Here is a 27,846-nt window from a genome sequence, read left to right as displayed (position 1 = left end):
TCTTGTAAACAGTGACAATTTAACAGAGAGAGCACATCTGCTTCTTTGGGAATCAAGTTTATTCACAGATCAGAACAAGGCCTATGAGGGTTCTGCACTGCACATACTTTTAGCCAAGATCATAATGAAATAATATTTCTTCAGGCAAATAGGTTTTTTGATCAGAGATACTCTTCTACGAGGAACAGTTTGTCAGTTTGCACAGCAGGGTTATTGTTTTGGATGCATATTGTTTCAAGCACTAAACAAATCTTCTGTCAAGATCAACATGTGGAAGTCTTGGAGAAGAAGACAACATTTACCAGAGCAAATTACTTTTGACATCTCTGTTTAGCAGATCCACTCAATCTGCTTGACTAAATCCCATACCCTTATATGATTTCAGCTTCTTTCTTTCACATCACTAAAGGATGTTTTTCTGAGTGGAAAGTAAGAGATGCTGACCATGACCTATACCTGATATTTTACACACATACCTAGAACTTCATGACTAAAAAACAAGGCTTGTTCACTAAACTTCAAAAACTAGAAAGGGATTTATGAGTTATCCTTCTGTCCTCAGAGACTCTTTTCTCCCTGTACTTCAGGAAGGAGGAGTTACACACAGTTGATTAAGGTCAAAGATAAGCAACAAATATGTATAAATAACTCACAAAATACTTCACCTGTTCAGTCTGGAAAGGAACCAATCTGTGTGCAACGGTTCCCAGGAAATACACCAGATTAATATTAATAGTCAGCAAATTATGGGCTCTGCTGGTTCCCAGATGCTGTCTAAGCTATAGGAAGATGACAATAACTGCTATACCATCTGTTTAGTCCTGATCTTGTCATACTATATTTTGTGATATTATTTGGAAATGTAGTATAGCATGCCATGCAACGTGAAAAATGGGTTTTGACTTCCACGCATCATCAGTTCTCTTTCCTCAATAAACTGATCCAAAGTCCTTTTGAAAGCAGCAGAACAACTCCCACAGCTTTCAGTAGGCTATGGATTAAGTTCCAAATGATTATTTTCAAACACAAATGCTAGAAATATAGACATGATTCAACTCAGACACCTTCCATGCACAAGATGATTTTCAAAGTGAAGGGAATCTGTTTTAGTAGCCATCTGCTACCTAATTCAAGTTCACCCTTATAGACAACATGTGGCCTCAAAGTAGGGCATTCTGTGCCTGTCAAGCACAGTTCCAGAATTAACTTGTGAGGACACATAAGTAAAATAGCAAAGCATTTCAGAATTATTATTGATGAGAGGCTATTTAGGGACATTAAAATCTTTCATTTCTCATAGGAAGGGAGCTTCCCCTCTGGACAGAAAACCAGCATGCAATCATTCTGCTGTGGGTCAAATTTCACCTCAAGAAGTATAAATGCCCTTTGTTGAGAAGCTGACAAAGGAGCTCCTACACCCACAAAAGTGTATTGATTTCTGACATCTTCAGCTGGTTACCTGCTATTCTGCATTTTGAGCTATTTGCCCTGTGGCAGATGAGACATCTGCTGAGATTTTGCACTCAAAAAGGGAGCGTATGGCCACCCTTCATGCCTATTCCAAAGTACGGAAAAAAACTTAGCATTTATTATAAATTAGGGATCATGGCCCTGTGTGCCTGACCATTCCATAAGCCAACATGATAATGCCAAGGAAGGTGCCAGGACGGATCCAACAATAAAGGTAGGACATCACAGCTGTGTAATTTGTAATTTACATGCTACAGCACAGAGATTCTCAAGGTGGCATGATTTCATTAAAATTCAGTAGTTTCTGTTCAAAAAGACACAGAAATGCCTTTTGAGAAAAGTTGGGAAAAAAATAAGAAAAATCCTTACCCTGCAAGTCTGGATCCATTTGAAATTAACAGATGGCATTAGGCACTCTATAACAAAACAAACCAAAGTGTAAAACCACATATTCTAGACAGAGACATATCGAATCATTCAAATTAAGCCTTTTAATCTGAACACTTCGCTGGATGCATTTCAGAAATTAAATTAAACAGAATTACATTAAACAAAATAGTTTTGGTGTCACGTGCAGAGAAATGCCAGCAAATTGCAAGCTCTCTGCTCAGCATAATATAGGAGTAATTCAAGTAACTGCAAAATTGTAGCGGGACAAAACCAATCCTTAAAACAGTTTTAAGTACAGGAAATGAGATCTTTCACTATTAAGACCCCAATGTTTACATGCAGGGTTACTACACGGTCCATAGTGTACAATAGCAGGTCACAGAGGGCATATCTACATCAAGACTCTTCCCAAGATTCATTGATTAAAATTACTCAAAAGTATCTTCTAAAATTTTCAAGCAGAACTAAAGTTTTAGGCTGAGCTGACATTATTTCTTATTGACCTGATACGGAAAGGGAAAAGGAAGCTTAACCATGAATCTACTTATTTAAACAACTGTGAAAGCAAAAGTAGTTATGTCCCTGTAATAATGGAAACTGGATGTCTCCCCTCAGGATTTATTTCACTAATGCTCTAAAGTACATTATATTTCCAACCACAGAAATATAAATATGAATTAACTGTAGTAACTATCTTTCAGCTAACACTGCAGTTGCAAAACAGTAGGTATAATGGATCTAAGTCACACAAGATTCCAAAGGCCATCTATATGTCTTATCGTCCAGAACAAAGGGATTTTGCTAAAATAAATAAAAATTAGATAGTTGGAAATTATCTAAAACTTAAATAATAAATTTGGTGTTAATTCTGAACTTCAACAAATGTTCACTTTTTGCATTTTTTCGGTGAGAATAATTGATCTTTTGTCATAAACATGACGAATACTGGCCAAATATGAAACATAAATATTCAATGATCTAAAATTATTGAGTCTACCAAAATTATGCTTCTCACCATTTTAATTGGTGAAAGCTGCAACTTTGTGTTTCAGTCCCTAAATTTCAGTCATAACCTATATTTAGATACTTCAAATACTGAGATACAGATCTGCTTTAATAGTCTTTTCATTCAAGAAAAGACTATAATGCCACAGTTTTTACTTAGTCCTTCTTTGAAAGAAATACCACTATGTTTCTTTTCCACTATTCTATTTTCTTTCTTACTAAAGGTTCTGCAAAACTACAGCTCTGCCCAGCACTTACACAGGCACATAAGTTTGCCTACAGATATATATTCATATGCAACATATATGAAAATGTGATACAACTGTTCCTAAAATAGCTGCAGTAGTAGGAGCCTCTGCATAGCTTGACAGAAAAGTTCATATTCAGAAACCAATGAAATCAGAAGACACAGAGCAATGAATTAAACATAAGTGTTTGGTGAAAGCTACATGTAGCAATCTAGAAAGGTAGATTTACAAACACACAGCTTGTCTCCTTTATTTTCTCCCTGTACCAGAAGTAGATAAAATAAAGGAAGTGGACGGGACGAATGTAAAAATATCCAGGTTAAACTCACTTAAACTAGAACTCATTAAAATTTGCTCACTCAAATAAGAACAGATCCACTGACTTACAGAGTTATAAAGCATGCATAATCTATGAGTGCTTGATACTTACTGTAAGATGACCAGATCCAGTACAGCACAATGTCTAACATTTAAATTACCCATATGGAAAAACACTCTACAGTCTTGTGCTAGGGTATTCATGGTCTCAAAGTTAACCATGTGTTTATGTGTTTTTCCAAACTGGCTATCATTGTACAGTATCATATCTATGAACTCTCCCTCCACAAACTTACAGAAGACATTATAAATGTATGTACAGTCCACATTGTCATATACAAAATGCTGTGGACAGTCCAGATCTTGACTGCAGTTGGAGTGCCTGGGTGAAACAAAGAGAATCTACTTTGGTGGTAGCAAATGAACACAATATGAAAGCAGAAGCAGTATCTGCTGCCCATTGATACACTATTTCAGCCCGTGTGTCATATTTCAGTTAGTGTGCTTTAATACTGAGAAACACTTACCAAACAAAAAAATTAAAACTATGTACAAATGTTAAGGAAACAAATTGCCACAGTAAACAATCCTGGCCCTATTAACATGAATATTCTTATGTGCAAACCAGGATAGCCTTTTTCATGACTCTTAGTGGAATGTGAAAGAAAAGCAACACTTGATTACTTACATGTACTTTGTTTGCCTTACAGGTTCTCAGAATATGTATTTTAGCAAATAAAATGCATTTTGAAGCATGCTACATAATTAAAGTACAGAGAAAGACAAGCCACAGGAAGTAAGGCAGAAACCTCCCAGCAGATCAATTGAGTTGATCACAGAGACTTTTCCTCTTTTGAAATCAGACAACATTTGATCAACATCTTAAATATGCATAAAAGAACCTACAATTACTTTTGTTTCATGTGAAGGGTGAAAACATTCTATGTTTTGTTCAAAGGCAAAAATTATTGTCTCCTTTTAAATACAGTAGCTGTGCTTACCTTCCTCTCATTACTTACTAAAGGTCCAGAAGTCAGAGGACACTGCCAGAGAAGTCCAGTAGTTTTACAGCACTTAAAAGTTGACTTCAAGACACGGCTCCAAAGGTTTTGCTTTTAAATTAAAGCTGCTCAAAACAAATGCCTAGCAAAGGCCCAGATCAAAGTATCAGGTAATTGTCTAAGCAGTCAAAACAGAGAACACTAATTAATTAGTAATAAATATCCTGAATTATTAAAGATGAAACTTCTTTGATCTTTGTTTCAAAGCACTTTTTTTTTTTTTTTTTTTTATGGTTGGAGTGCAATATTTCTGAATTGTGAGGCCTTTACTAAGCATCTCCCAGTTGCTGAGAAACTGTTGCTATAGAGATTGAAAATGAGGTAGAAGCTGACACAGTAATGCAGAAAGCACAGTGTACTTTAACAAAGAGCTGGGGCAGCTATACAAAGAAGAAAAACAGTAAGCCCTAGTGGTAATGTCCTAGAACAAGAATAGTTCAGACCAACCACAAAGCTCTTCAATACACCCAAATGCTAGGGTTTATGAGGAATCTATATATAAGAATTGTAAGACACATACAACTTAAAGCCCTTTTTCATAAATTTTTCAACAGTTACCATAACACCCAGGTAGTAGGAGACCTCAATACCGTGAATATCCTGCATACATAACATGACTTAGAGACTTGTGAAAAAATGTGTACCAGAAATTGCTTATTACTTGTAGAAAATCCAAACTTACAGATGACTAAGTCAATTGCTGTTTTTCAACTGTAACCGACTTTGAATATGTTACCATATTTTAGCTTTCCTATTATTATTTTTCTTTCTTTTTTCCCCAGCTAGGAAAAAAGCTTTTCCATTTACTTATGCTTCCATGAGGAAAGACCTGAAATACCTTGCAGACCACTAGACAAGTCCAGTTAGAATAATTTAGGATACATGAGACATCCCAAACATGTCTCTCTCTTTCTTTCTTTCTTTCTGCACCCAGCCTCTAAGAGAGGTTTTCAGCTGGTGATTCAGAAGTGGGATAAGCTACTTATATATTGCAGGAAGAGTTATTTTCCTTTCCCTTAACAGCTGTGCAGTGTTGGTGCTTGAACTGCAGTTTGTTTGAACAATCTCCACAAGCAGAAGAAAAGAATTCAAAAAGTAAGATTGCTAAAGCCTAGTCATACAGAAAAAGCCAAAACATAAATACACATTAGAAAAGCTAACTTTTCTATCTTGGAGAAGGAATTATATAAAAACCAGGTAGTTTGTAGAGACTACTTGTAGCACCCCTCCCTGCTATTTTCTCCTGAGACTTCTGCCTCCAGATGCTCCCCAGAAACTCAGCCAATCTCCTGTGCATACACTGCTGGAAACTAATTCCCTGGAGACCATTTCCTCATGAATTGAATGGTTCCTAAGCCCTCTCTTCCAGAAGCTTTACACCTACCTCTACAATTTCCATGTGAACTCCTCCATGAAGATACTTACAGTTATAGTATCTCAGTTCCTCTAAATGTAGCTTCTCCCATATACACTTTACATAGAGCCCCACATTCTTCCAGATCCCTTGAGATACCCCAGCTTTCTGAGCTCCTCTTTCCAAGACATCCCTCCTAGTCCTGTCCTAATCAGCCAGTAATTTCTCTTGCTTTCCTCACAGAAGAAATCTACCCCTATTCAAAGCTTGAACCTCCAGCTGAACAGAAATAATAAATTTATTGCAACTATATGTAACTGATTCAAAGAAGAGGGAGCTTTCTATTTTGTTTTAAACATAGCTGATAAAAATTTTTCAAGTACAGTAACATTTCATTAACACAGTCTCTATCATTTAAGACACCAAAGATGCAAGTAAAAGTGGTTCCTCAACAATTCTATTTGAATGAGAATTTAATTATGTTTGACTTAAAATACATGAGTATTCTTTTGAAACTCATGAAATAAAAAGGAAAAACATGGAAACAAAGATGAATTTGTCACTAAGGAGATATCTAAACATATTTTTGTGTAAAAAATGAATTTTGCGTAAGAATATATTTTATTACAAAAGTACTGTGTTTCAGTATCTCCGGAAAAAATATTTTGAATTATAAAACTTCTACTCTGTATGCAGCAGTCCTGCTCAAAATTTTCATATGAACATTTTAGGAATTAAACTATGTTTTTGCAATAGTTTATTGGTCTGAAGAAATACGTGGTTGGATGCAAATGAAATCCTAGACTTACTAAAATCAGTAGGAATTTTACTTTGGTCTACAGGTTAAAATGTTACATTCACACTGAAATATTGAAATATTTTTCCACCTAGAGATTTCCTGGGGGTTTTTTTAATGAGGAAAATACTGCAAAATCTACAGCAATGCTTAGACATTCTTTCTAGTTTGCTCTATTGAGGAATGGAAACCTAATTTTAATACAGGGATTTCCAGCATTTTCTCCTCAGATAACTCTAGCTAAAGTGACCCAGCAGGCAAGGTTTCCATTTCTGTAAAAAAAAAGCAAAATCATGAGCTATTTTTGCTAGCCTCTCAAAAAACTTCTACCTGCAAAGAGACAAAGCAGGACATTTTGGGAATACTGGAACACCTGATACTGATGTAACACGAGAAGGCCACAAGTAAACACATCACTGCAGTGGGAGGGCCTCTGCTTAACATTTAACGCTGACACGAGAGGAGCGGCACACCCCTACAGAACAGCAGTGCCATACAAACAGAAGGCAGACAGGGAAGGACACTCTTGTCTAATTGGGAATTCCCTGTCTGGATTAAACAAGGTCATGATTAGCCAAATAATTAAATTCTGCATTCATCAAGGATATCTTATTGCGTCTTTAGTCCTTTCCCAAGAAATAATCATGGATAAGCAAAAGGCTTTGTGCTTCACTAGAGGCTCTGGGCATCTAACTCCAAATAGTTTCCCCATTCTTCAGCCTATCCTTAATGAAGAAGAACAGCTCATAGCACAGGAAGGGCTGATATAAAAGTACTGGAAAGAATCTGAAGGAAGAAAGAAAACAAAGTAGGAAAAAGGTCTGTGGAAATGAAAATCAGAAAGAAATGGCAAGAACATTTGAAAAGTGCAGGAATTTCACAAACTGAAAATAGAGAAAAAAGTGAAAAAACAAAACTAAAACATGCTTTAGTGTTTATCTATTCTTGTTTTTATGAATGAGGACAGAGAAAAAGACTTTTTAATTTGAAAAGCAAATTAAATAGGAAAAGCAGCAGAGAAACACTTGGGAGAAGATGTGGAGTTTCTATTCAGCTTCATATGGCTGCATTTCGTTTATTTCCTTTAGTGCAACGAGCTTTTCCTAAATGGAAGAAAAAACACTTTTAATACCACCCTTCTTTTAATCTGCTCTAATTTCTAGCACAAACCTAAAATACATTAAAAGAAAATAATTCTTACACATTACTAGTACGACTGAAGATCACAAATCTGATTAAAGCTACAACGCAGAGTTTGAGACCAGTCTTTTAAAATATTTCAATAGTACAAATAAATTAATTTTTTCTTACTAAGTGACAAGAAGTTCATGATGAAAATAGTGTTCAATAATTTTCTATTTTCTGAAAAATCCCTAATTCTAGTAAGGTCTGGCCTTCATTCATGGGGAGTCACAGCCATAAAAATGCCAAAAGATATGTCTTCTAGCATAGAAATGCTCTGAATACCACATAAGCAAAATCAGCATAGAATGTAGAAACATTAAACGAAAGGCAATATTTCTGTTTTGCACAAAGCCTGCGGAACTTTGGAGTACAAATTCTACACTTACATAGGTAAACTTATTTTATCATCTTTTTTGGGCAGAAGAACAGTTATCTGTTCATTTCAATACACAAATTTTACCTTTCCCTTATAAATACCCGGTCTTTACCATGCATGTGTGCATGTGTGCATTTTGTACATCTAACACTTAAAGGTCTCTGTATTCAGAGCTGTATCACAATGTGCCCATAGGTGGCAGAATGGGCATACACGAGACGCAAGAAATCCTCACCTGAACCAGCTCATGGGATAAGCGTTCCAGAATTTTTTGGGTCGTTTCATTTGTTTCTAATTCTGTCATGACTTCCCAGTTACCATCCTGGAACCTCACTGGCATAGAGAAGATAATTCCCTCAGGAACGCAAAACTGACCTGAAGAAGAGGGGGAAAAATGACAAATACATTATCTCTGATAACACGCTCACCAGTGTCAACATTAAGTCCTACAGACTTGCAAAAGTCTACAACTGCAAGATCTCATTATAAATGGGGACTGCCTTTTTCAATCTACAGTTCAAAAAAGAATGTCCCTTTTACTGTAACTCTGTATTTTAGTTAGACGTACATGAATCATAGCATCAGATGGGTTTGGGCTGCAAGGCACCTTTAAAAGTCTCTAGTTCAACCCTCCTTCCATGGGCAGAGACATCTTCAAAGGTGTCTGAGCCCCATCCAACTTGACCTTGAATGTTTCCAGGGTTGAAGTGTCTCCCATTTCTCTGTTCCATTGTCTTACCACATTCACTATAAAAAACGTAATTACATCTAATCTAAATTGACCCTCCTTCACTTTAAATCTATTACCCTGGTCCTGTTGCAACAAGTCCTGCTAAAACGTTTGTCCCCATCTTTCTTATAAGAACTTTCAAGCACTGAAAGGTGTTATAAGGTTTCTCCAGAGCCTTTTCTTCTCCAAGCTGAACAACCTCAACTCTTTCAAGCCTGTTTTCACAAGAGAAGCGTTCATCCCTGTGATCATTTTGTGTGGCCCTCCTGTGGACCACATCTGGACCACCATCTCCAACAGATGCCTTTCCTGTGTTGTAATAACACTATTGCTGTATTGACTGTACATCTTAAAAAAAGCGGAAACATATTTATTTCATAAGGGTTAAATGGCTGCTGTGAAATATTCCATTTATTGGTATACATAGGTACACAAGAAAAACACACTTTCATAGTCTAGCCTCTAAGAACTCTAAAGAGTTCTTGCACCAAACAATACATCAGAAAAGCACTTAAACTAAAAGACTAAAAGATCATATTCAAAAGACAATATTAACCTAAGAGATGCCTGTAAAAAGTGAGCACTATCACAAGCTCTGTTAGATTTGGAAGTTTTTATGATGAAACAAACTCTTAGCCGCACATGATTTGTTCTACAAGTTTTTATTAAATGAAAAATATTGATTAAAAATAACATTTTTAATCAATAGAGAGGGGAAATAATTAAATATAATTAATAATTTAATTATTTAATTATATAATTAATAATTTAATTAATAGAGAGGGGAAAGCTATTATATGCAAGGCAAAGCTACAAGAGCATATGTGAAGGAAAAGCAGCTTTACCTTTACTCAGTACTCCCAGAGAAATGATCTCCTCAGGAGGAGAGCCATGGTACCAGTACCGCAGTACCGTGGCCACCCCGTGAGCAGGTAACATTCCTGTGCAACGGGACACCCGGGAACTCAGTGTACTCTGTGCAGACTGGAGTTCTGAATGGATCCATTCACTGCCAGCAAACACATGGAGAAAAAAGGGTGAAAAACTAAGATCACTGCAGGAAGAGTAGTTTCCTAGAGAAAAAAGAGAACTAAACCTGAAAACTAAACTTCCTCAAACTTCACTGCTGAAAGCAAGGCATTTTTACAGACAGAGGAAAAAAAGGTCTAACAAAAAGTAGCTTAAAAAGTAACAAGCTCTATTTTCCTATGAAAGTTAGGGCATTTCCTCAAGCCATAACATCTATTATTATTGTAATTTATATTTTATATGTAATTAAATATTTTATAAGTAATTTATATATTACTGTCTTAGGTAAGAACCCAGCCATGAACCAGTCTGCCTGTGTGAGGCTCAAGGCAAGCCTAGAACATAGAAATGTCTGCTCTCCAGTAAATGCCAAGTCTAGACCAGAGTGGGAGCTCCAGATAGCCAGGCCCGGGTGTACGTCACATCTGCTGCCCTCTCACTGCTCCCACCCTTTCTCTGCTGCTGTTCATTCCACAGAAAGCTATCTAGCTGCCAGGTATCCTTTTCACATATATTAACAAATCATCTCTTTTGGGAAACTGCCAACATGAGTCTGCTCAGGCCTAATCCATGTAATTCAGGTACAAATATCTGTTTAATACTATTTCAAAGTTCCCTCATGCAAACTAGACATCTAAGTCACCACCTGGTCTTCCATTACATCTTATAAACTGCTCATGATATAAGAGAAACCCACTGAAAATGTAGGAAAAGTATAGTTATAAACAGAGTTGGCAGGAGAGTCAGAACTATGCCCAGCACTACGAACTACCCTACTTTTGCAGATGGAGTATCTCAGCTTGTGTTTTCCTTTACGTACAGTGCCAGTCAGTAAAGACAAATCTTGAAAACAAAAGTCTTTCTTGATGTTTTACTACACAATTGAGATAAACATGGATTACAAGCAGTTATTTAATTTTACTTGAAAGAAATAAATCTGTACTGTACCTATCATAAATCATATTCAACAAAGGACGTTGAAAATTAGGAGGGCCCCAAATAGCACAGTCATATCCATAAAGTTTTGCATGTGATAAATCAATGTAGTTAGACCCAGAAATATTGCCCCAAACAATCACATCTTTAACTCCTGTAACAAAGGAAAGTGAAGAGACAAATACTTTTAGAAAAACGGGCTTCAGAAATCCTTTTCAAAATGAATTATTCAAATCTGTGCCCTGCCTTGCTAGCAGAAATTGTTTGATCTGAAAAATGCAACCAAGTTCTCTGTAATATATGAAACCTCATCACAAGCTGGAAAAGGAGTTTTAATTTATATCATGTTACTATAAATAATAGTCAAAATCTAGTGGATATTTAACTCTAAAACAGTAACCAATCATATTGCAAACACACAACAATGTTCCTTTTAAAATCCTGTAAAAACAAATATATAAACAATAAAAAAATTATTTTAAAAATCTACCAGCTTCGGTGCAAAAAGATTTTCTCAAATATCGACTGATAAGCTATTTTCTAGTTTATTAGGCTGCAAATTATCTAGACTTGTCATCAATGGCCAGTTCTAGCTATGCAACACTTACAGAATCCTGATGCTGAGCAGACTGTCAGAGCACACCTTTGCTATGCAGTGCAGAACTGTGCAAATATAATGAAGCTATAACAATTGACCTGAAAATGAAACTTAATTAACCTCAAAATAATACTACAACCCAGTTCTACTTTACTCTCATAATCTGCACAGCAGTATGTTGTCATGTTTATTCACAGCTCCAAAATAACAATGGACTACAGAGCGCAAATGCAATCTTGAAGTCCTAGTTCCCAATCTGCAAAACAATTGTTTTCCTTAGCATATTTCCAGCATGAAATACACACCAGAGTGGCAGGGCTGCATCTCAGAGCACACAAAAGAGACTCTGGCATTCTGTACAGCCGAGAAATTCAGTGGGTGCACTGCTGTGCATTTCTGCATGCACATCAACAGGGTCCTGGAATGAAACACATACTCCCAAGGTGTGCTGAATTCCCCAAATGGTACATAAACATTCACCTGTTGTGTTCATATTCAGCTTCCTGGCCAGCATGGCTTTAGCTGCACTTTCCCAGGATGTCGAGATGGCAATAATATTTTCAGGCCTAATGGATGGGCCATATGTCCTTAACATTGTTGCCTTAAGATTTGCAAAGGTTTTTCCTGATGAAATGACTTTGACCTCACTCTTGGCATTCTTCTCAATCAAGGGAGCATACACTTGGCAGATCTCACTCACTTCTCTGATGTAGTTCTCATGGGCTTGGACTTCAAGGTTTAAGAGGACATCATCAAGAACAATGATAATATCAGCATCAATAAAAGCCTGATCTATCTGTGTGTGCTCTGAAATACTGCGGAGAAGTGGGAATGCCATATCTTCAGCTTCCATTACAATACCGTGAAGAATGTCCTTAAACTGGTCAGTGTCAAGCAAATGGATACTGATTTCTGTGGTCATCCCAAACACTTCTCCATTTGCCAGCAGAGGGATCAGATGATAACAGATTGGAACTGATGCACTGGTAAGAGAGCATGTAGAAAAGCTGCAGTTAACAATGAACCACTGATGTTTGGAAGTATTACATAAACACAAAGGTGTTCATTTTGTATTTGATTACATTTAAAGATACTATTAGCTTGGATCCTGTTCTTTTCATTATTTTAACAGGTTAAGAATGAAAACAGTTGAGTCCTCCTTCCATTTGAAGGCTTCTGCATCCTGTGCATTTCAGTCAATGCCATCACTTAAAAATTGATGTCTTTATAGAACCACAGTTTTTTAAGGTGCTCTACAAGGACCACTAGAAACACAAGAATTTCTAAAGGTAAAGCTGCAAGTGACTTTACTTACTCTAATATTTCCAACAACATTTAATGCAAGATGGTTGCACCATAAAATTTCTAGCTTATTTTGCAACTACTTGCTTTTCTCTAAACTGATCTGAGTTCTAAATGATGCCTGTTCATACTCCTCATTTGAACTGGTGTAAAATGTAATAAAAGTATAAATTATTTCTGAGTTGCTTATAGTAAGGGGTGCAGAACCCAAGCCAAGTAATCAAATTACAGGTCTTTGGTTTAACTTCACATGATTACATCGGTTACATGTGATAGGAAAAAGTGCATTCTTCTGAACTAAATAAAAGTTCACAGATAACTCTCTCTAGTCTCACCTGGTGATCCAGATCTGCATAGGCTTGACAAGACTTTTAATCTCTTCATCCTCTTTCACAATTTCAAGATGTGCCTGCAGGTTCTCCTCAGCAATGGCTAACATTTCCTCACTCAGCATCATTGAAGTGATGCCATAATATTGCTAAGAACAAAAAGTATGATCTCTAATCAAATGGCAGCCCAAACCCATCAAGGTAACTTTAACAATAGCTTTATTTTACATTTGAAGGAGGAAAAAGGAACAACACTGTAAAACATGGGCTTACAGCATTAAAGGCAGCTTATTACCTGAGCATATTCCAGAAAATCATTAAGTCCTCCCAGAAGCTGACCCTTCCCTCCACGGTCCAACAGTTCTCTCCAAATGATAGGACATTGTCTGTGTTCCCATCCATTTGTTTCACAAATGTCGTGAAGCCACTGCTGATGTAAACATCCCCACCAGATGTTTTAATACGTCACATTTGACAACATTTAAACGTTACAGCTACAAGCATTCTTACTATTTCCTCTCAACATATAATTAGAAGGTGCTTCAGAATTTATGTACCAGTGGGTACAAAATGGGGGAATAACACAAAGCAAGGTATGATGATACACTGGGATAGCTCACCTCAAGGTCTTGATTTAGTTGTCTTAGTGGTAGAGAAGACAACAGTGTTGTGAAGCAGCAACTTATCTGAGGATTCTTACTCAGCCACGGAAGGTAAGTAGGGCCAAGATTCCTTTCCACTTAACTGTTTGAGTTACTTGGTGGAGGTGTCAAGCAAAATATACAAGGTAATAAATACCATAATACTGCCTATCTCATGGAGTAAGACTGCAGGTTTTTTTAGAGCCTTGTACAGCATGTATACAGCATAACTACTCAGACCCATCCACACTGTAAACAAATATGTGATATTTAACTTCATACTTCCACTGTAATTCAAAGCCCTTGAATGCCACAAAGGCTCTTGACAAGTAACAACTCAGAAGGTATATATAATATCAGTGAGCAAAAGATTTACAGGCTGAACAGCCATTTATACTTTAAAACAAAACAAAACAACAATTTAAAAAAAAAGAGAAAAAAGAAGAAAAAACAGAAACCCAACCAAGCAAAACCACCTTGAACTTTTTCTTGATATAATAAAGCTTTAGGCTGGTTCACACTTTGTGCCCGTGTTCTGTGGTAAAACTCAGCATGTCAGTTGCTCAAAACATTGTAACCTTTCCTCTGGCTGGCTCTCATAGCAAAGCTCCTTCTGCAGCATCCCTATCCACACAGCAAACCGCTAATAGAAGAAGAAACACTACAGATAAGCACATTTCTCGGTTTGTAGAGCACTGGGGCACCTGCCAGCGACCTGACTTACAATCCCTTACCTCCCATTCGTCAGGATGCTGAGTAATCTTGTGAACCCTGAAGTTGGGCAAGTTAGTCTGGAGATAGTCAGCCAGGAGTTCAGCTTTGGCATAGTAAGGACAGTTTGCCTTACCTGTGAACATACCAACAGCAGCATAATGAGATGACTTGGTCATTTACTGAAAGGGGCTTAAAAGACCAAACCTTGTTTAATGTGAGCCAGCTAAGGAAGGGCAATTCTGCAGGTGAAACAGACTCCCGAGCCAGCGCCCAAGGGGCAAAGGAGGCCAGTCCTGGGGGGACAGCAGCAGAGACGCTGACGCCTCACCGACGGGATGAGAGGGAACGCTGACCCGGGACCGGCTGAGGCTGCGCGCCGTGCGGACACGGCTCCCAGAGAGCCACAGACATGGGCAGGGGCTGAGCCCGCAGAGAGGGGCGACTGGTGCAAGCACGACGAGCTGCCCCGCCCGGCGCCCGGTACAGCGTGCCGCTGCCGCCGGGGCTGCCCCGCCCGGGTGCCGGGTCTCGGTACAAGGTGCCGCCGCCGGGGCTGCCCCGCCCGGGTGCCGGGTCTCGGTACAAGGTGCCGCCGCCGGGGCTGCCCCGCCCGGGTGCCGGGTCTCGGTACAAGGTGCCGCCGCCGGGGCTGCCCCGCCCGGGTCCCGGTCCTCCCTCACCCGCCACCACGAACTTGGCCATGCTCGCGCCGCCCTCCAACGGCCGCCTTGGCGTTGCTGAGCAACGCGCCGCGCGCCGCGGCAGTTTGTCCCTCAGCACGCGCCGTCCGTCTCGCGCGGCCCGCCGGGAGCTCGCGGCGCGGCGCGGCGCAGCGGGCGCGGTGTCACGGCGGCGCCGCGTGCGAGGTAACAGCGGCCGCCGCTGCCCCGGCCCTGCCCTGCCCTGCCCTGCCCTGCCCGGCCCGGCCCGGCCCGGCCCGGCCCGGCCGGCGCCATCCCCGCCGTCCCTCCCGCGTGCCCCGAGCAGCTCCGGAGCCGCCGAAAGACCTCTGTCCCCGTGTACTGTCCCGCCCTGCTGGGCAGCCCTCCCAGGGCCAGCAGGAAGTGATCCCGAAACCCAGCGGCTTCTCCCCGGCGCCGGGAGAGCGAGCGCCCGCGTGTGTGACCTGGAGGCGGCTTTCCCGTGGGATGGCAGGCAGGCTGGGACAGGCTGGCGGGAGGGATCCCCTTACCCGCTGCTGAAGGTCTGCAGAGAGCCCCCAGAGCCCTGTGGGAGACGCGTGTGCCTGGAGAAACGTCCTTTAGGGAAAGACTCGGCTTCCCGGCAGAGCTCTCAGGTAGAGCAGCAAGGAGGAAGCAAGAGTTGATGCTCGGGCTGTCCTTGTGCTGAGATGTTTGACTGAAGTCTAGGAGACCAAATAAAAGTCTCTCTGCGAACCATTTTCCGGGGATCTTTTACCAAATCTCCCTTCCTGTAAAAATGTGCGGATTCGGCAATTGAAGCTGTGGGAATTGAAAGTATGGTAACTAATCCGTAACTTTCAATTGTTTTTACAGATGAGTGATCTTTGCAGTTTCTCCAGAACCGTTTCCACTGGTAGAATGTCATCGGATCCCTTACTTTGAGTTGGCATTTCAAATCTATTCATGAGACATTAGCAGAAATGAATAATAAAATAAGTTACTTGTTAAATATTGTTAGATGTGTGCATAGGTACAGTTCTGTGCTCGCTCCCAAATCTTCAGCCACAACAAGAAAACACATTTTATGGATTGGCAGATACAAGGATCCCTTAGGAAATGTGAACTTCAGGAAATTACTTTTAAATATTTTGCCTTCTCCGCATGGATCATCTCTTCGATTTCTATCACAAAAGATAGATGTTTACAGCACAGGTGCAGAGGCTTTGGTGAGTGAGAAGGCTTCCCAGAGCTCCGTGGAAGTTGAAAAGTTGGATGATTCTGGGAGCTTCAAACCGAAGGATGGAGGGGATCACAGCGACCCGTTCTTCACCAGTCTCCAGAAGTGCACCTGTCCTTGCGATGCGCTGGACTTGATTTCAGGGGCGGCTGTTTCCATTAAGCACTACACAAACGCTCTAACCATGGCCTGGAGGCTCTTCAAGAACCTGTCTGAGGAGCAGCAGCGCTACGAGAGGCAGCTGATCTTCGAGCACCCGGCTTTCGTGAAGCTGTGCCAGCAGCTGCTGCGCGAGGCGCGCAGGATGACGCGCGGCGACCTGGTGTTCAGCCTGCACGCCCTGGTGAACCTTGGCGTGCCGCAGAACACGCTCCTAGTCCAGACCTTGGTGAGAGTGTGCCAAGTAAGTACGACAATCCTTCTAAATTTGGGCTGATTTACTGGTGGGTAAGTCTGGGAAGCATCAGAGAGAGTTGGATTACATCCCTGATTTAGTCTGATGTTCCATGGAAACAGTTCCCACAATTCGTTTGTGTGTGCTTCTAATTTCCTTAGCTTTTGAAACCACTGCTTGGTTTCAGACTTAAAAGAGAGAAGTCTCTTCCAAATCAACTAATTTTGACTGATGAGACCTTGTGGGTTCTGCAGAATTAAAGCTAAAAAATTGACTTTTGAGGGGAAAAAGATTAAAAGGAGTCAGTTTTTCTTTTCTGAAGCTTTTACTGGTTTGAAGTAATCCAACATTGTCCACATTTTTAACAGGAGAAGCTCAATCAACTTAATAACCGATGTATTTCAGTTTTGGCAACTACTTTAGCACGGATGGATAAAGACAAGAATGTGAGCGCTCTTCAAGCTGGATTACAGTGAGAAAAATATATCTTTCACGTGTCCTTCATATTTAAATGTTGTTTGAATGCATGTCTGTTAGGAATCATCAAGGGTATGTCTGCACAAAAAATACGTTCTGTGGTTTTAGGATTTAAATGATCACATGAGATAAGAGCTGTGTTAGTGAATTTTGGCACTGTCTTTGCAGTTTCAAGGAGGAAGGCTTCCAGTGGTAAAGGGTGCTAGACTGGTCTGTAGGAGATTTTTGTAGGTTTTTTGTGATGTTGATAAAGTCTCTTCACATTATCTATCCCTCTTTCATCTGTATGCAGACAGGAGGTAATGTGACTATCTTCCTTAGGGATCTGTCTGATTTTTCATGATGAAAAACATTGCTTAATAGCCCGGGAATATTTTCTTACAGTTTAGTAAGTGAAAATTCAGATGAAGGCTAGTTGTGTCCAGCAAGTCCCTCTGTGTAGTGATTTATCTGAATAACTTTGGCTTTTTTTTCTGGGCCCGTGCAATTTATGTGTGTAACCAATCTGCTCACTCCCATGAGACTGATTTTACTGAAGCTATCACAAAACTTGCCATGGATTAGTGCTTTTGACCCTGTGTTACATTCTGCTTTGAGAAAGTGGATACCCAAAAACCAGGTTCTCCTGGAAGCGCAGATACACAGATCCTAAAAGTTGGTGGAAAGCAGTAGTTGTGTCTGCAGTTTTCTGTCTGATGTCTGGAGCTCTGGCCCATTTGCAGGGATGAATTTCAGACCAGTGTGCTGCCTTAGAAAGTGACACTTCGTATTTTTGTAGGTATGTTTACCTGTGCAGGTATATTTAAAGGTGGTTCAGACATAACAATTACAGTACCACCCACAGAGCCAGAAAAGGAGGTGCTAGGAGTCTCCCTTCATCTTGTGCATGTGATCTCCGTGTTACCTCCTTCTGTTCGGCCCACAGCACTGTTTGGTTTTATTCCTCACTTGCATCCAGTTGTTGTTATGTCCGTTCCTGAGTTTCCTGTTTCAGAACTTGCCTGCACATCGATGATTTAAAGATAAAAATGTGCAATTTTCTTTTTCTGCAGAAGGGTGTTAATGCCTTGAGGCTTAACAGCACTCATATTTGCACTGTCACGTGTGCAGCCTGGTCAGGTGCCCCTGCTGTTACGTGTATAAGCAACAACGTTCATCTATCAGGATTAACATTAAGAAAGCATTTATAATTGTTTCCATGTGTATAATATCTATGTCACGTAAAGTCAGCATTTCAAAAAAAAGGAGATGGGAGAGGAGCAGGGAATTACAACTTTAGCTTGGGGGGTACATGAGTGAAGAAGAATGGGGGTATTTACCTGTTTCTGCTGAAATGAGGAGAGCTCTTGTGTGTTTCTCCATCAGGTTACTAGTGGAGCAGCGCATTTCAAGTATCAGAGACATCTTTATTCTGCAAAACCTGATGAAATGCCTGGGAAAAGATGCTCCAGTTTTTCTGAAAAAGAAATTAGAGGTAAAGTTAGTTGGAAGCTCATTTTTACTGTCACAAAGCCTGTGCACTTGCATCATTTATAAATTGTGTATGGTTCTTTGCAGACACTGAAAGAGAAATGTAATAGAAGAGTAACTGTATTTGATATAGGCATCATAGACCAGCTGTATCTGTAGAAAGAACTTTTATTTGGAGGCTGGTAACAAAAGGGATTGAGGCAGTAAACCAGCAGTGCCCTCACCTCTTTGGGTTGGCCACGTGGTGTTTCATAGAAGTGCTTACAGGCTGTTTCCTGATTCCCTTGCCCAGCCTGTGACTGAAGGTGAGGTGACAGAAAACTGGTCTGTGATGTAGCTGCGTCCAGTAACTGTACAGGGCAGGACTGGTGAGCGTGAGGTGCCAGAACTCCCCAAGCTCATGGTATGTTTTATTGTCTATGTCATAGGCCCCCGGGAAGTACAGTGGCTGGGAGCAGGCTCTAAGTTTTAGGGTGGGGGGGTACTGGCTTTTGTCCCCTGATTTCAAAACCCATTTGGAAACCTTCTTTCAAACAGGGTCTGCCAGTGTTTTCATCACAGCTGAAGGGCTCTGACATCAGAGGGTTTAATAGCATTCATGAAACATCATAAAACTGAGAGGAAAATAACAGTTGCACTTGTTAACCAAAGGGAGCACTTAATTTTCTGAGCCCACAGGGTGCTATTTTTTTACAGGGCAATTTCTTATCATAGATACATTTTGTATTTAACCTCTGATACGTGTACAGTAAAAATACTGTATTTTAACAGCTAATATAATTTGTAGTTTCATTTTTACTGTCATTTATATCAATCTAATGTTGGTTTTGATAAATGAAATCTCCTTTCTGGCTCCAGAGCCGACCTTCTCTGCCTCAGTCCACATTTGTAGCTGGGTGTTTGTATAAAATACAGGCCACTCACATACTGTTGAATCACTTTGGAGGCTTACAGCTTTCATGCACATGCAAACCCATAATTGCACTACTATGAACTTTTAAGTTAACTGTGTCTCTTTTATTTCTGCTGCTTTCTTAAGGTTGGTAGATGTATATTCACAGTATTTGGAAATGACCTTTACTGAGACTTTTTTCTTTTAAGATAACCACATAAAGTCAAATTGCTGGAAACTTGCGTAGTGACACATCTCTAGAGCACTTAACATGCTATAATTGTGTATTAAGAAATTGACAGTAGTTATTATATGCTTTTACTGTTTTTTTGCTTCTTTTTCTTTCATATAAATCTGAACTAAGGATTTTGGGAAAGTTTTGGTGATAATGTCTTCACCAGAAAGCAATGATAATGCACCTGAAGAATGAAGGATTTAATAAACTCTGGTTCACTTTAGATGGCAGTTCTGAGAGAACTAGACGGTTTGACTTTTCTGAATGCTCTGCGTATGTTTTTGGCTCTTGCTGCAATGAATTATTGTTCCCTTCCAATCCTGAATTCCTGCAGTAAAAAGATCCAGGGTAAGAAAAAATATGTTAATTAAATTTCCCTTCCTTATACCAAATTCTTCCTAATTATTGTCTCATCTCCCTTTTCTGATTTCCTTTAAAACTCAGGAAACATCTTTGTTTTACAGGATATTATAGTTATGTGGAGCCATTTGACAAGCACCAGGACAGAAAATTACTGATCAATAATAAAAGCAAATAGCTGTTATCATGTCTGCCCTTCTTAAAATTTATCTGAATTACATATTTTTCTTTACATTTTTCTGTACCCAGGATTTAGGAAAAATAATTTAATTTTAGCAAGGAAAAGAGATTTCAAATAAAATTTTCTAACAAATCTGAATTGGAAATTGACAACTTACAGGATGGATTGGTGACTTAGCGTGATTAGTTGGTAAACTAAAGGGAAAATAGCATTTCCTTGATTACTGGATTTAATTATTGAGTACTGCTTAATAATTAACCTCATGCTGTAGCCCATAAAAATATTAAATGAAAGCTAATGCTTTCATCTCTCTGTACCTTTCCAATACATTGCTTAAGTGTATGTGGTCAGTATGTGTTGATTCATGCTTAAAGTACGTAAGCATTTTTGTCTCAAAACGCATTAGATAGCAAAATAGCATTCTAAATAGAAATTACCCAGAAACATTGAGGTTGCTTGTACAGTTTTTATTTGTCCTGGTCATTCATATATGTTAGGACACAACGATTAATTGCAATCGTGGCTTCTCCCATGGGCCTTTCACCACACTCAGCACACAGGCCAGGTGGCATACACAGAAGGAGCAGTGACTTTCTTCAGCTTTTTTTAGTGCATGCTGCAAATGAAAAATCCCAGAACAGAAGACATCCTGGGAACACAACCTTCTTACTTATTTTGTTAATTTGTCCCCTTTTGCTGATTAATGTGTTGTAGCTTGATTCTGGCTCAGTTTGGTTTCTTCTGTCTCTTGGTTTCTTAATGTGTTTTAGCTCAGCTGAGCTTTGCCTAGCTAGTCACAGTTTTCCACAGTTTCTTATCATATTTTTCCCCTCCTCCAGACTTAAGCAAACTGTTCCCACAGTGTCTTAATGTCTCCAACCTATGGCTCCCATTGCTTTTTATCATTTTTCTTTCTTTGATCTTTTACAGAAAATGTACATGATGTTCCATTTCGGCAGTTAATTCTCATTCTGGAAGCTTGTCACACTCTCCTGTACCGTAATGTAAAACTGTTTTCAGCATTAGCAGACTATGTTAATTCTACTGCCTACCTCTGGGACAAAAGACAGGTAAATTTTTTGAGACCAAATAATTTGTAGTGGTACTATTAGAGTATTTGATGCTTCCATCTTACCTTTCCTCGTGCATGTGCTTGATCTTTGAAGAACAAATATGAATACCAATCTGATGAAGTTGATAGTTACATTTTTAAAATGCTGTTCTATTTATTGATAAGTAAAGAAAAAAAAGTTTTGAAAATTTTGCTTTCATTAGAAATGTCTTCTATGAAGTCAACAGGTAGGATCAACTTCACTGGTTTTCTTGACTCATAAAACTGTCTTTCTTTTTTAGATTATCCTTTTTCTCTCTTCCTGTGAGACACTTGGCTTTCAGCCTACTGAGTTGCTGGATATTTTTGCTGAGAAGGTGACAGAAGACCCTGATTTTCTCAACTTGAAAAACCTCTTGACTGTTCTTCGAGTGTATTCACGACTCAACCATGTTCCCAGAGTCCAAACACATCTGTAGGTTTTCATTTAGAGTGCCTGATAATACATTACGTAGTCATTACAGAGTGATGTAGGGCAACTAGTATTTAATTTTATTTGTGAAAGAGCTCATAATCCTGTTTCATTCATCTGTAAGGTAAATTGCTGTGTCTTTTCGTATTTTTTCTAAATATGATATTTTTTTCTCTAATTGAAAGGCCAACCTGGTTCTAGACTGATCAGGCTACTCAATCTGTTGATAGGTAGCTGTATCCTCAAAATAAGAATCAAACCCTAATGACAGATAACACAAAATACAACTATACAAGATAATAAAGATTTCTAAGTTGTATTTTTGTTTGAAATATGTATTTTGTGTAGCCTTATTTGTGTACTTAGATTGTGTACTTCTCCTTTTGGAAAAGGTTTTTTGAGACTCTTCACAGCTGCTTGAATAAGTGCCTGCCTCAGATTTCCAACACAGAACTGCTGAAGGCAGTGTATGCACTTGGCATCTTAGGATATATTCCCCACCATGCACTTGATGAGCTGCTGCAAAAGGACAGCAAGGATGAACTTATACTGTCAGGTCAGACCTTACTTTGTCATGTTCTTGTTTTAAACAGGATGTCTGCCTGTGTATGTAATTTATTGTAATTGTGTTAGAAGATTAGAAATTAAAGAACAAGCATGATTAATATTAAATTTGAAACCCTCAAGACAAAGCTAATTGGTGATGGTGATCCGAGTGATCTGGGTCTGCACTAGGGAATCAGGCTTATTGCCTTGAGCCCCATGGTGGCAACAGTTTAACAGCAGGTGTGCACTTAAACATGGGAAGTTTTAACCTTTTGCAAACTAACTTTTGTACCTGGAGTCATGAGTAAAAGTGGGATTTGGAATACTCTGAGTTACAATAAGGTCCTTGGAATGGTTTGTAGGAGAATGTGGTTTCTACATTACAATTTTGTACAGCTAGTAGAGTAGTCAAGTGGAATTTGCTGTGCTATAACAAGTAGAATTTGCTATTTATGTGCTATAAATGATAATAAAATGAAAAATTCTGTGGGATAATATATTGTATGTAATATTTTTTGTATCCTTTTTCAGATGATCCTAAAGAAGAAAACACGGCAATGCTTCGCTGTGTGAAGACATGTATGGAACTTGACAGCCCTTCGTTCACAAAGCCTGCATTTGTGCTGACTGAGAATTTGTCCTCATTAGTATCTCTTAATCTCAGAAAGGCTCAGGAGGCACTGTTAGAACTTCTGGGAGATAAGAAGATGTTTTGGCAAAATGTTCGGCTGCCATATGGATATCATATTGGTATGAAGCAATATTGCTTTCGTATTATTTTTAATATGGATTTATAATCCCCAAAATAAAAAGATGGTAATAAATTTGCATACGGTGCAAGTGATTAAGAGTTTAACACTTGGAAGACTTTTAACAAATGATGTCATTGATTGGTGAATCTACTTTTAATGATGCTTCTGTTGAAGTTTTTCAGTCCGTTTACTAAAACTTTTATAATTTCTCTTGTTTACAAAACTGCTTTGGACTTCTTTTCAGGCATCAACAAACAGATGTTAATTGTACATAAATCTAATGTGGCCCACTTTGAGAGAGTTGACATGTTAATACCAAATTGTGTTAGAAACAAAGCCAAACAGCAGCTGCCTTTTTTCTTCTTCTGTTCTCTTTTGTTCTCTTGTTTCTTCTCTGAATTTCTGGCTAAGATTGAGGCTCTACTTTCATTTATGAAATTGGATATGACTTCTTTTGGTTTCTCTTATGTTTTGATACTGCCTTTTTTGTTTGGTTTCGGTTTTGTTTGTTTTGGTTTTGTTTTTTGTTCCAGCCACCCACCTTACCAGTTTTTCTGTACTAGTAATAATTTTATTTCTAAATATTTCTAGTGAGGAATTGGATTGTGGGAAAATCTGAGTAGGCATGACAGACTGCGGTCAAAAGTAGTTTCTTTACATGATGATTTCACTCCATAAAATTAAATCTGCAGTTTCCAGAAACAAATTTTTTTTTTTCTTGAGATGGGCAAGCTATAACTTTATATTCTTTGCAGGGAGGGAAAAACTATCAGTAATAATTGAATTATTAGAGAACAGCAATTAGAAACAGTCCAGTGATGGTGTCTATTAACTTTTTCAAATGAGCTGTTCATCTGAAAACAATTTGAACAATTAACGGGTTCAAATGACAACATGAATTTTAACCTCTTGCAGAGTTAAATGTTTTGTCGTTTTGTTTTCAGATTTTGAAATCAGAATGGATTCAGACAGAAAGAAAGTGCTCCCCATAGCTGCAACAGATGATCCTCCTGACGCGCGTGTTCAGAGGTGTCTTTTTTTACTGCATATTTTTTCTACCATGCTAGTTTCATTCGCATGTATCCCATCCAGTTACTTCGTTGGTTCACTAATTTGCAGAAGCAAAGTAGATAACTCAGTTGTTATTTGTACTCACTGGACTACCTAAAAGTTGCCATGCCAGTGTAGAGCAACAATTCATCCAGCCTGATACCTTCTTCTAACAGAGATTAACACTTAACAGTTCAGGGAAGGAGGCAGGAATGATAGAGATGTGATACTCTTGTAATGAATGCAGGTAGCAATTTTTTAAAAAGTGTTTGTCTGATTAAACATTCAATTATTTTCTCAAGTCTCAAAGATTTACATCTCAGTGATATGTTACGGCAATTAATTCAGCTACTGAAGTATAATTTAAATAAAAAGGATCATCATATCCAAATTTTAGGTGATTAATTTAATCTTGTGTAAAAGACTGACCTCTCAGTAACTGAAGCAGGACATACATCATTTAAGTAATGCTTTAGCAGAACTGGGTAATACTTAACATTTATGTGCTGGATCACTGCACAGCAATGTATTTTGTACAGTTTTCTTTTTGATAAAAGGAGAGCTAGTGGATTGTGTAACAGAAACTCAGTGTTCCAAGGCATTCAGCTTTCCTCACCCTTCCAACTAGGTTATTATGGCAGGAAGTGACTGATTCTGAATATCATTAACAAAGGATCAAAGTAAATACAGAATCTGTCAAATTAATGGAGAATGTTGAATGATCTCATTGTGGGAGAACTGGAGATCTAAGTACATAATTCTGCTGTAGGTATTTGTGTAGATGCTGGTACTTGTGTGAAGCTCATGGAGGAAAAGAGTGTAAATTACTTAAACCTGAAGAAGGAAGAGGATAATGAAATTTGTGCAGTTCCAATATTTTTGCCTACCAGAAAGACACATGTATATTCTGCGGTGTTAATGGACATCATTGAATCATTGTCTTACAAATGATTATTCTGCATTTGTACAGTGAAGTATTCCCTACTTTCCTTGGTTGCAGGTTGGCTTTTCTGTTTGCTCCTATGTCTGCCTTCTGTCTGGGTACAACACACCCCCAGGGGAAGCTGGCGATGAAGAAGCGGCATCTCAATAAACTGGGCTATCATGTGATTCTGGTGAGAAGAGCCCTGGTACTGTCTCTGTGTTAGTCCTGTTAGCAGCACAGTGATGAGAAGGTTTGTTAGATCAGGCCTTTTTCTTCAAAGCAGGAGGGTTCACCAGGAATGGTGGGCTTTCTCCAGAGTGGTAATTGTGTATCATTTCTCATTTCTAGTTAGACGGTAGTGGTGCCCTCACTAGGGAGAAAAGAGAGAGCAACTCTAAAAGACAAGTGACTGCTTACCATTATCAGTAAATAAATAGTTGAGGAGAAAAAAGTCAAGTCACAAATTGCTTTGTACCTGAGAAACCTATGTGTCTTTGGCTTATTTCCCTGATTTTTATAGACTCAGTGATTCAAGTGAACTTGTTTTCAGAATACAGCAACTTTCTGTGGCCTTCTCATTGCTGAGTGCTTGGTTTGTAGGACAGGGTAGTTTGGAGAATAGAAGTAATGTACCTTGTCCTTTTACTTTCTTACAGATCCAGAACAAGAAGTTTCAGGAAATGAAAAATAAAGATGCGGTTGAGTTTTTGAAAAGAAAAATTTATTCAGAAGATGCTTTCTCTTCTCCTGAAGCAACTTTGCAGGATAATAATTAAAATAAACTAAGAGTTTGGGGTCTCCTGATTTTTTCTTCTGTAATTACTGTAAGGATTTCAACAGAAGAAATAAATAGTTTTATACACAACTGCCTGCTCCATCATGTTACTGAGTAAGAAAAGGTTGTGAAATGACCACTGCCTGTTGATAGTGGGGGCTTTCTTTTGTAAAGTGGGAGCAGATTTTCTTTAGTGGAAGGAAATAATTGATCCAAAAAGCACTCTGACATCTATTGCTGTCAGAGACAGCAATACAGTATCTTAATTTAATCCGGACTTTGCTTCTGCTCCTGTGTGCCCTTAGTCAAACTTCTCTCTTCTCCTGAGCTAAGCCAGGGAAAAGATGTAACTGTTTCAAGTGCTGTTGGAACCTGGCCTGCAACTAGGCACTAGAAGGATTTCCCCTCAACTGTATAGTTCTTTATGCAGAACTATATATGGTAAATCAGTAAATAACCAAGCCTAAGTGGTATATTAAAAGAGCCTGTCATGTGGAAACTTTCTGAAAAAATCAATTTGCTCAGTTTTCAGAAGTTTAGGCCAGTAATGGTCCTGTTTGCTGTGTGCTTTTTCTTTTGAACCCTTTGCTTTGAACCATACTGCTACTGTAATAGATTTTGATGCTTCTAACTGCAAGAACACAGATCTGCTGTGTCTTTATAAGCTGACTCCTCCCTGTTTCTGATATTAGGAGCTCCACAACTATTCAAAGAGGTGTTGCAATACTCAGATTTGTTCACTACACCCTGTGATGCATCTCCACCGACCTGTTATGTAGTGGTGCAATTGATTATGTTGGCAGAGCTCTAGAACTGCAAAGCAGCTGTGGACCTTTGATAGGCAGGAGCAGAGAGAACTGATACTTCTTTTCTGTTCTTGGTAATGTGTAACTGATAAAATGAATTTTGATCTCCTGGAGTTGCTCAAGTTGCTAACAGCTTGCTTGTTTCTGTGGTGTTATCAGATCTTCACTCACAATTTTGCTGTAGCACAGTCACAGGCCCGTGGGTATGAGGGGAAGCAGGGAAACAGTGATACTTTCTACAGTGACTGTGTGCTACCTAACCGTGGTGCCCTTGCTTCACTTGCTAAGCTACAAGCACTGTGTTCTTTGTCTTTCTGAAGTAGCATGGACACATGGTTAAGGTACTACAATGATGATACAAAAAGGTATTACAGTAATGAGATGAGGTGGAAAGAAACAATAGGGTTAGAAAAATTCACTGCCTAACTTTTTGTGGAACATGTAGATAAAATACGAATATTTATGAAGGAAGCAGTGCAACCAAAGCAGCATGGCCACCTCTCTGTAGCACAAAAAGCAAAGAGAGCTGTTCAGCATTTCAGTCTCTGAAATGCAGCACATGCAGAAAAACAGATTTGAGGAAATTGTAAAACCTAACAGCCAGAGCAGAGGTCATCTGCTTGACTTGAGAAGTTTGTTATGCTCCTTTTTTGGGTCTTCTACCCTAAGGAAGCATTGTCTGTGAAGCAGGCTGGTCAGTGCCATTCTGTTGTTCTGAGCTGGACTCATGGTCCCAGCCTGCACTGGAGCCTGGCTGAAATAGTCTGTGCTGGAGGGCCAGGTAGCACACAGAGCTGTGTTTGAGAAGGTACTGGGTGCTATTCAAGCTGGGAACCTGCAAACCAGTACTGTGGTGTCAGCTGTGGCCCTTGCCTGGGCTGGGGAGCTGTGTCCTCCAGCTGCCCTGAGCTTTTCAGTCAGGTCCTCAGTGGAAGGTGTGTAAATTCAGGGACAGAACTCAGGCAGGGGTGCCAGCAGCCTGGACAGGACTAACCACCAGTGGGTACAAAATGGCACAGCATGTTATTAAACTAGCTAATCGCTATATATTCTTTCTTAAACATCGTGTGAGTAGGTAGAAACTTACACAAGCAGTG

At 39.2% G+C, this 27,846-nt stretch overlaps 3 protein-coding genes across 18 annotated transcripts in view; 1 reads left to right on the top strand and 2 right to left on the bottom strand.

Annotated features, from left to right (window-relative positions):
* Positions 1–4,588, bottom strand: part of DYTN (dystrotelin) — a 76,473-nt gene extending 71,885 nt beyond the window's left edge. For 9 of the 10 annotated variants that reach the window (XR_010080755.1, XR_010080754.1, XM_063400336.1 and 6 more), the window contains exons 1-2: positions 4,451–4,579; positions 1,840–1,886 (exon numbers count right to left, since the gene is read on the bottom strand). Coding sequence is in view for 8 of the 10 variants with exons in the window: in XM_063400336.1 (XP_063256406.1) it covers positions 1,840–1,858 (19 nt within the window). In the remaining 2 variants the exon portion in view is untranslated. Of the gene's footprint in view, positions 1–1,839; positions 1,887–3,727; positions 3,814–4,450 lie in introns of all 10 variants that reach the window. The other variant, XM_063400331.1, reaches the window with a different exon arrangement.
* A 3,020-nt stretch (positions 4,589–7,608) lies between these two features.
* MDH1B (malate dehydrogenase 1B) lies at positions 7,609–15,251 on the bottom strand. Of its 5 annotated transcripts, none has more exons than XM_063400343.1 (9): positions 15,163–15,251; positions 14,503–14,615; positions 13,423–13,557; positions 13,134–13,276; positions 11,977–12,479; positions 10,911–11,052; positions 9,779–9,942; positions 8,439–8,578; positions 7,609–7,745 (listed from the first exon to the last, which is right to left on the bottom strand). In XM_063400343.1, the coding sequence occupies exons 1-9, from the start codon at positions 15,182–15,184 to the stop codon at positions 7,689–7,691; spliced, it is 1,419 nt and encodes a 472-aa protein (XP_063256413.1). In that variant the 5' UTR covers positions 15,185–15,251; the 3' UTR covers positions 7,609–7,688. The 5 variants fall into 5 exon arrangements, with proteins under 5 accessions (XP_063256413.1, XP_063256414.1, XP_063256415.1 ...); XM_063400344.1 differs by having other exon boundaries at positions 13,423–13,554; XM_063400345.1 differs by having other exon boundaries at positions 14,811–15,194.
* On the top strand, positions 15,229–26,033 carry FASTKD2 (FAST kinase domains 2). Of its 3 annotated transcripts, none has more exons than XM_063400327.1 (12): positions 15,229–15,348; positions 16,000–16,766; positions 17,126–17,229; positions 18,600–18,708; positions 20,056–20,179; positions 21,303–21,442; positions 21,726–21,898; positions 22,288–22,451; positions 22,973–23,191; positions 24,138–24,222; positions 25,244–25,358; positions 25,825–26,033. In XM_063400327.1, the coding sequence occupies exons 2-12, from the start codon at positions 16,107–16,109 to the stop codon at positions 25,942–25,944; spliced, it is 2,013 nt and encodes a 670-aa protein (XP_063256397.1). In that variant the 5' UTR covers positions 15,229–15,348; positions 16,000–16,106; the 3' UTR covers positions 25,945–26,033. The 3 variants fall into 3 exon arrangements, with proteins under 3 accessions (XP_063256397.1, XP_063256399.1, XP_063256398.1); XM_063400329.1 differs by lacking the exon at positions 15,229–15,348 and adding an exon at positions 15,361–15,637; XM_063400328.1 differs by lacking the exon at positions 15,229–15,348 and adding an exon at positions 15,361–15,779.
* The last annotated feature ends 1,813 nt before the right edge of the window (positions 26,034–27,846 follow it).

This window comes from Prinia subflava, chromosome 6 (assembly GCF_021018805.1).
Source record: "Prinia subflava isolate CZ2003 ecotype Zambia chromosome 6, Cam_Psub_1.2, whole genome shotgun sequence".
NCBI lineage: Eukaryota > Metazoa > Chordata > Aves > Passeriformes > Cisticolidae > Prinia > Prinia subflava.
The sequence above is the reverse complement of the archived record's forward strand: the minus strand, read 5'-3'. Positions and strand labels throughout refer to the sequence as shown.